Source organism: Aedes aegypti, unplaced genomic scaffold, assembly GCF_002204515.2.
Source record: "Aedes aegypti strain LVP_AGWG unplaced genomic scaffold, AaegL5.0 Primary Assembly AGWG_AaegL5_hic_scaff_922_PBJ_arrow, whole genome shotgun sequence".
Lineage (NCBI taxonomy): Eukaryota > Metazoa > Arthropoda > Insecta > Diptera > Culicidae > Aedes > Aedes aegypti.
The window spans coordinates 9683-18500 of record NW_018736626.1 but is presented as its reverse complement, the minus strand read 5'-3'; the positions used below and the strand labels follow the sequence as shown (position 1 = coordinate 18500).

The 8818-nt window shown below is 42.3% G+C and overlaps 1 protein-coding gene across 1 annotated transcript; it reads left to right on the top strand.

Moving 5' to 3' along the window:
• The first annotated feature begins 6289 nt into the window (after window positions 1-6289).
• Window positions 6290-7825, top strand: LOC110681444 (angiopoietin-related protein 6-like). Its single transcript, XM_021857206.1, has 3 exons — window positions 6290-6476; window positions 7095-7593; window positions 7654-7825. The coding sequence occupies exons 1-3, from the start codon at window positions 6410-6412 to the stop codon at window positions 7763-7765; spliced, it is 678 nt and encodes a 225-aa protein (XP_021712898.1). The 5' UTR covers window positions 6290-6409; the 3' UTR covers window positions 7766-7825.
• Window positions 7826-8818: the final 993 nt, after the last annotated feature.

Genomic DNA, 8818 nt, shown 5'->3' with positions numbered 1-8818 from the left:
TAACCACCGGAGGAAACGGTAACCTGGCCGACTTGCTTTCCATACAGCACTCACATACCTGTCGCAACCCGCAATCACTCACTTTCATACCTGTGGCCAAATCCTCCTTAACGATTCTCTCCGCGGCAGCCCAGTCGCGGTGTCCAAGCCGTCTGTGCCATTGATGCTGGCAATTCACTTTATGATGTCCCTCAGTTGCTGCCATTGACGTTTCTGCGATTCGCAGGTAGTACAGACCGCCGTGACGACCTCCAGTCGCAACAACCGTTCCACCAACATCGACAATATCACACCCTTCCGTATCGAAACTCACCTTAAAGCCTTTTTGGGACAACTTACTCACTGAGATCAGATTCCTCGAAAGGGCTGGAACAAACTTCACCTCGTTGACGTCGATCTTCTGAACATGGCCTTCTCCGTTGAGTCCGTACACAACGCCAGATCCTTCGCCTTGTATCTGCGTGCGCTTGCCATCCGCCAGCGTGATAAAACCACCAGCGAAATGCTTCAACGAACGAAAGAACGATTCATCGTTGCACATGTGGGCGCTCGCCCCGCTGTCGATCTCCCAGCTACCGTGAGCTTCATCAGCAACCGTAAACGCCACACCTCTCGCATCGTTGTGTGCAGCTTTTGCCTTCACGTTCCTATCTGGTTCCACCTTCGGCGAATTGCAATCCTTCCTCTGCTGGTCCGCCAGGAGCTTCCGGCAGTTCCGCTTTAGGTGTCCAGCCTTCTTACAGTAGTGGCAGGTTCGAGTTTCGTTTCGTGGCTTGCCCGCTTCGGAACGCATTGCCTTCTCCACCTTCACAGCTACACCCTTTCGTTCAAGGTGTCGATTGAACTCGTCGACCAATTTCGCCTTCACGACATCGAGGGAAATATCTTCATCCGATCGGCTGTCCAGCGCTGTCACTAGACCATCATATGAAGGAGGAAGGCTTCGGAGTAACATACAGACTTTGGTGTCTTTATCCAAATTCATCCCAGCTCCGTCGAGACGATCGAAGAGATCATCAAAAACTGCTAAATGCTTCTCGACGTCACCGTTCTCCGCTAGATTCGTGGAACACAAACGCTTCAACAACGACACACGGACGGATCGTGTCGTTTTCTGGTGATAATTGTTCAGGGCACTGTAGACGTCGTGGGCGTACACACAATCCTTAACCAGCGGGAGCTGGCTGTCATCGATGAGCAAAATCAACGTTGCCTTTGCCTTCCGGTCGTTCCTCAACCAAGCAGTAGTACGCTCCTCTTCCACCGGAAGCCCGTTGCTTATCACCTCCCATAAATTTTCACGGCACAGAAGCATCTCGATCCGGATCCGCCAAGTCTGCCAGTTCTGCCCGTTGAGCAGAGGGATGGAAAACTTCGGATCACCCATCTCAATTTCGCAATGAGGCACTTCACAAAAGTTACGCTAGTTTTCTTCGAGCTCACTTGTTTCCCGTGATGGGAACACTACGGAAAACGAAATGTTATTAACTGTTGGCTCGGTATGCTCTTTCTCTTTCGAGAAGCGATTACACTCTTCTTCCACAACCGACGCTTTCAACCGTCCAGATCGTCCAGACTCTCGCGACGAAAAAAACTGCGCACCCGCGACGCAACGCAAAATGAACTATCCGGCTCTACCCGGCCGAATCCTTCCGTACAGCAAATCTTCCGTGGCCTCGGCCGCTGGGCACATAACCTGACGGCAGAGTCGAGGTGAACATACAGCGGAATGGCCAACGGGAATTCGGAACACCGACGGAGAAAAACAAACACGCGGATACAAACTATATTTACGCTTTACTGACCGGTATTGAAAAGTACAAACATATTACGGTTATTAAGAAAATTTTCCAGTTTGCGGTAGCCGCCGAGTTCTACCGCAGCTGTCAAAGTTCTACCGCAGGCTTCGAATCATTCTATCATTGAAGCGATCATAGTATGCTTGAAAGAGAAAACGGTATGGAAAATAGCAACAAACAACAATCATCCAGACGGTATCCAAGGTATCATTGAAGCCTACTGATGATTTACCAGTACAAATCAGTAATGTGATAGTTGCGGTAGCTTTTCGTTGGACCGTAAAATGGAAAGTTTTCTCTGAAATTGCAATAAGTACAACTGTATCGCTCACTGTTTGGTAACTAACTGATAAACGTCAACAAAGGATCAAAGTATATTGAGCATGAAAGGTAGGGTAATTGAGAGAGGGAATCAAAGGTTATTGATAGATGAGGTAGTCATTGTCCCGTTCAACAGATGTGATATAGATTGATCCGAATTGTATCGCATGTCAGCCTATATACAAATCAGCATTATCGTCTTACGGTTGTCGCTTGTGCTTGATTATGACTTTAGGATGCGCAGTGGAGTGTGTTTTACGATGACCACTGCAGAGTCTGTTGCTGAAAGATGGATTATCAATACAGGCTGCACGAAATACATGACCAAGTCAACCACGAACCTTGGATGGTGTAATCCTGGTGCGGGAGAATTGATGCTTGCAGACGTTAAAAATAGTAAAGGCAGGAGCACGGCATAAAAATTAACAAGGCAGACTGTTTACTGGTGTAAATATCAAGTTTGATTGTAAACATGTGACGTCACTCCTATCGTGCCATATACCTTCCGGACCACTAGATCATTTTTTTTCGCAAATTTGTTCGAGGTGGATGGGAATGACGTCGTCAAGTAGGTGTCAGTTTTCGGAATATATCAACTTCTTAATATAGTACACCGTGGGCAGGAGGAAGAATTGCTGACGTGAAATTGATGGAGCTTTTTAACGTAGCCGGATAATCCAGGAATGTGCTGTCGTTCAGCAGGATAACAGAGGATGGCTATACTGTGGTGTTTGGACCAGTAGATTGTGGAATATTGGATGGTGAAACAAAATAGCATATAAGTAGGAAGAGCAATGGATTGTATTATCTTGAGCAATAGATCTGAACTTTCAATTTTAGCTTAGAATTAGAACGAGTCAAAGTCTTTGTTATTGTTGAAGGTATGCAGTAAGGTTCAGTGGACTGCACTAAGGAGGAGTGTTAGGATATAGTAGTGACCTGGGAGGGAGAAACCAATTCAAAATTTCTCTACGTTACAGTGAGCCGAGATTTTGCTGTCACGAACTGTCACTGTGAGCCCGGATCTTAAACAATGGACAAACATGATATTAGCGCGTAATTAGCCTAAGAATATTTTTGAATTTCATCAAAAGTAGCAAAAATCGAATTAGAATCAATTCATGCACATTTAAAAGTAACGTCACGAGAGCACCGTTAATTCTTATTAAATGTAACGTATTGGAATGAAGCTTTTTTACTGTTTACATTAAAACTGAAAATTAAACGCATAGAAAACTGTGGCCCTTTTTCAATGTTTGTCCAGAAAAATCGAAGGCACACAACAATTGAAAGCTAGCGATTTTCACTAAGCCTGCCTTGATTGTCGTTGGCAAACTGGAGTTATCTTGCAATTTGGAAAACAATTGTATCCAATTTCGTGTGTAGTATCGGTGCCTCCCTCCCAGGTAGTGACGACCCCTTAGTAGAACCGTTTAGAAATGAGAGTGTCAACCCCCTGGTCAATAGTGACAGATAATGTTTATGTATATTGTTAAAGTAAAGTAGTCGACGAAGCATTAATGAACCGATGCATGAGTTCACTGATTTGACGTTTGAGCGGTGCCGAATTCACTAGTTTCCATGGTGACATAAATAACACGGCACCGCTAAAACGTCAAATAGTGAACTTGTGCATAGGTCCATACTGATGTGTATTTGACAATGTATGTATGTTCCTTGCACACCAGTGCGTATTAGTTCTCCGAGGAGTAAAATTGTTATGAAAAACGCAAAAATAAGTTCTCGTCTTTCTTCGTGTCACAAATCCCGGGAGGATAATTGTCCGTCTAAAGTTTATCCGTGACTACGGCACTGGGGTTTCCCAAAGGTTATGGGCCCAGAACCTGCTAAAAAGCTAGTCCGCTAAGTCCACGCGAATACTAGTGAGGCTAGCCTGTCCACATCCAATTGTAAATCAGCCAGCTGTCTAGTTGATGGAAACACTTCTGCATTATCTTTCTTTAATGATTTATTGCTGTTTGCGTTTGACATGCAACCTTAAGTAACTGGGCTTCAAATGCGGTAGCACAAAACAATCAAAGGATTCTTAGCAACCATGATCCATATCACCGCCAAACTAGCAAAGAAAATCAAACTATGACTTCGCCTTCCTTGTGAAAAATCTTACCGCTCTAGTTGTTCCCGCATTTTAAGTGTGAGCTAGAATAAGGGCGAAACTTGCAAGATCGATTTCTCTTCATCGATCCTCTCTTCAGTGAATGAAGGAGACAAGACGCAAATTTGTCAGCATTTCAGCATCTCAGGATGCAGAATTGAATCGCAGCCTAGCGTCCTGAAGTGAAAAAATGCTTACAAACCCGCATCTTGTCACATTTATTCACAGAAAAGAGTACCACTGAAGAGAAATCGATCATGTCACTTACGTCCTTATTGTAGCACACGCTTGATTTAATGTTTGCGTTTAAATCGCACATGGCAATGACAGGCTAGCCTCGCTAGGATCTGCGTGGATTAGCGGACTAGGTTTTCAACGAAGCCACACCTCCAATTTTCAAGAGCACAAGACTTCAGAACCAAGCAGCGCTCCGCGTTTAAAATTTATCCCATTGAATCCAGCAAGCATGCGGTTTTATTGTTTTTCAACGCGAACTGTTGTTTGATTTTCCAGTATTTTGCACTTGAAAATAAAAATTATAGCTTCGTTTTATAATCAGCTTAAGGTAATCTTACGAAAAAATAAGGTAGAATCTTGTGAGCATCAAGAGTGCTTCTTCAAGAAAAAAAAAAAATCAAGAAAATACTTGAAGAATTTTCAGAGAAATGTTTGAAAGAATGAATGAAATTACTCTTTAAGTATTTTCTTATTGCTACTTGAGTGGTGAAAAAGTTCACATCACGAAGCAACTCACGAGTGTATACCAACGCATAACAAACATAACAGGAAATTTTACTCGCGAGTAATCGAGCAAGGTGTGATTTATTATGGTTTAGACAGACAAATTAATTGTATCAAATTGATATTAAACAACCAGTTTGTAGTCAAAAATACTCGAAAACAATAAATCTCGGAGGGGAAGCAGTTTTTTTTTTTCCCCAAACCACAATTGACTCTGAACAGCTTCGAATACGCACACGAATCACTTTAGCTTCGATTACTCGGGAGCACGACAGATGCGAGTGAATCAGCGCTCTGACGCTCATGAGCATTTGGTTTCGTTTTTGTTTCAGTAGAGCAGAAATGTTCATCTCTTTTCATCACCTGCTCCTGTTGCAAGCAATCGACGAATGTCTTAAGGTGAAGATAAAACGAAGCCAAACCTGGTGGTGACCAATCGATTAAGTTTTCAGTTCAAACGGGTGTTCGTTTCTTCAGATTTGTGCTCTTGAATATTTGAGGTTTGGCTTCGATTCATGTTCACCATAAGGAAACTATATTATATATCCTTGGATATGTTTAAATACATCTAACAGAATTTCCAGTGCAGCTTTAAAAAACCTAATGCACAATTTCCAGAATAAAATCCTTCAAGATTTCACAAATAAAATACTGCAGGTACATTAGGAGGATTACTCGGGTAATTCCTGGAGGTATCTATCGAAAATCCTTATTGAACTTAGTTTTTCATTGACTCACTTTTGGAACTGTTAAAGAAATCATGTCAGATTTGTCTCTCATATTCAAGGTTAAATATCTGGGTTCATAGTAGGAGGAAATTTTGCAAAACCTCTGAAAATGCAACCTGTGATAAGAATTCTTAAACGAGTGATTGGTGGATTTCAATGTTTTTTTCTGAATAGTTCGTGTTGCTCTATAGTTTCTTGAAATATCTGCAAAAAACTTTCCCGAAAAATATGTTGTCGTTTTTGATGATGATCCTAGAAAAACTTCTGAAAGTTCGTTTCCTTTTTAAAAAAGAATCCTTGAAGTACCTTCAAGAAATATTCCTGATCGCTATATTGCAATTTTTGGAAAAAAGTGACTGGAAGCCACAGTTTCAGAGAAGCATTCCACACCAGTCTCAACGGGATTATTTGATGTTTTCGTATTGTACCAGATATTAGACCACAGTGTAAACAAAAAGCAATTTGCGCAGCCTAATCGCCATATGATTATAACCGGAAAATTGAACTTAACGCTGAAATTTGCTCTGCTGCTGCTATAATGAGTTTCCTACAATGAGAAAATTTTCATTGAAAATATCAAGCGAACAGATACGGGAACTTTCATACTCTGAGTTTCAGCTGATTTGCTAGGAATAAGAGGAGTACATTGCTTTGCTGCTATTAGTGACCTTTACCAGAACCAATCTTCAAAAAGGTTCTTCGCGATGTGGTTGACTGGCTTGACAGCGGTGATACTTGGTGTAAAACTATCGCAGACGATTTATTCCGATGGTAAGTTTACGAATTATCATAATATCATTTGTTATGGCTATATCGGTCATGCGACTCAAAGGAAAAGGGAGTCTATAGAAGATTTTTTTTTCTACAAATGATGAAATGCATAGGTGGATAGGCGTCGCAAGGGAGCGACAAGATTGAAATTAATTAGGTGGTGAAAATTGAGCAAGCCATAGGGGAACCAGTAAAGCATCGAAGCGTCCTGTATTTTGCCTAGCTTCTCTACTGGAAAAGGGTTGGCTCAAAGCTTTGAGCTTTGCCTGTGTTGGTAGCAAAGCTCAAAGCTTTGAGCCAACCCTTTTCCAGTAGAGAAGCTAGGCAAAATACAGGACGCTTCGATGCTTTACTGGTTCCCCTATGGCTTGCTCAATTTTCACCACCTAATTAATTTCAATCTTGTCGCTCCCTTGCGACGCCTATCCACCTATGCATTTCATCATTTGTAAAAAAAAAATCTTCTATAGACTCCCTTTTCCTTTGAGTCGCATGACCGATATAGCCATAACAAATAATATTAAAAACAATCACGGTCGATACCTTCTCTACATATCAATATATCTGAAGAGGCAATTCACTGACTAACTCATGTTCTGTCATTGTTTATTTCACTAGAACCTTGCCACGCAATTGAAGTATCTGAAACGGTTACCGAATCGCAATCAACAATTGGATCAGTTTCCACCTTTTGCCGCTATGTCCAAAACGACAACAATACCTGGACCATAATCCACAGACGCGTCGATGGAACGCTGAACTTTACGCGCACTTGGGAAGATTATCGCGATGGTTTCGGGGATCTGCAGGGCGAGTACTGGTTAGGGCTGGAGAAGATTCATCAGCTCACTCAAACTGGTCCACATAAGCTGATGGTGGTGTTGAAAGATTACGACGATGTGAGAATGTGGGCTTTGTACGATAAGTTTAGGGTTCTGAGTGAGGTCGACCAGTACGAATTGGAAGTGGGACAGTTCAGTGCAGGGGATGCAGAAGACAGCTTGAAGGAACACAACGCGATGAAGTTTTCTACTCCGGACCGAGATAATGACATGTGGAGTGGTAACTGCGCGGAATTGTACGAAAGCGGTTGGTGGTTCAAGAATTGCCATGCAGTGTAAGTATGGAAAAACAGTTCTTACAGGTTCAAATTTAATGATGTGAGTATGTTTTATAGAAACCTCAATGGAATTTATCAAGACGAAACGGAGTACGACAAAATGATGTGGGGCAAGAAAAGTCTCAAGGAAGCTCAGATGATGATACGAGTTGATGAATCAAGTCAATGAGGTTGATCTAGCTGATTATGAAGCAAACTGCAAATAAAAAATAGTTGTCTTCTTGTCGTCTTGTCTTCTTGTTTATTCTAAGAGCGGTTTCATATTCTTATAAGTTTTACTTTCTTTATTTCACTTACCAAACACTACTATTTTGAGCCGGTGCCCATCGGCAAATCTAAATGGCCACCACACGACGCAGAAAGTGTTCTTATTCGCAACATTCCTGCCCAGCAGTAGAGAGCCGTCCGGTAAATACCCGCAAAGAAGGAAAAAGTGACCAAATTGTCCGCAAGGTAGTTCACGACTTCTGCATCGTAGGCATTTTAGTTTGCCCGTTATCTCCCGTTGACCAGCCATCCGCTGGTTTCAACATTGTTTCGCGGAAAGCCTAATTTACCCAAATACATACCTGCCAGGCCAACTGATTGTTTGACACAAACGAATACTAAACTTCTTTGTATAGCTGTAATTGGCTTTCTACGTTTGGTTCGATCGAGGATTGTCCTATGCGGAGCACAATTAATAAGGTCATAAATAAATGCAAATTCGTATGATGCCCATTTGGTTTAGCTACTCCCGCGTCTGTCGCCTAGAAGCAAAACGGCGGATTTTGCCACAATTTAAGCCACGTTAAACTTAATGATCGGCACTGAGTTGATAATTTCGCTCGCAAAAATGGCGAAGGGGGAAAGTGCTTTTCCATATCATAATTGAGCCGAGCAAAGAGGGCCAATTTCGCATAAGCGCTAAGTAGATCAGACAGACGCACTGAGCCCGTCAGATGACCAGAAGCCATTGTCGTAAATTATCACTTTTCGGTGCGTTTGCCGTATCGACGTGGGATCGTTCCCTGCGGGGGTCAAAAGTTTAAGCGTTATTTTAAGGGATAATCATAGTTTTAACGTGGCTTGGCCACCGCTGCTGTCACGCAGCATTTTAAGGATAAGTCACGACGTACGATGTATCGCTAAATCGAAAGCGATCGTAAATACCGTTTTGATTCATATTACGGACACTTAAGGCCTCAGTGAAGTATAATCCAGCTTGGACCATACAAAATAA

What these genes read in the sequence shown, in the direction of transcription:
- LOC110681444 (XM_021857206.1), top strand. Translation starts at nt 6,410, where the DNA reads ATGTGGTTGACTGGCTTGACAGCGGTGATACTTGGTGTAAAACTATCG. An exon ending in GCAGACGATTTATTCCGATG is followed by an intron (nt 6,477 to 7,094) that starts GTAAGTTTACGA and finishes TTATTTCACTAG; the next exon opens with AACCTTGCCACGCAATTGAA. An exon ending in TTCAAGAATTGCCATGCAGT is followed by an intron (nt 7,594 to 7,653) that starts GTAAGTATGGAA and finishes TATGTTTTATAG; the next exon opens with AAACCTCAATGGAATTTATC.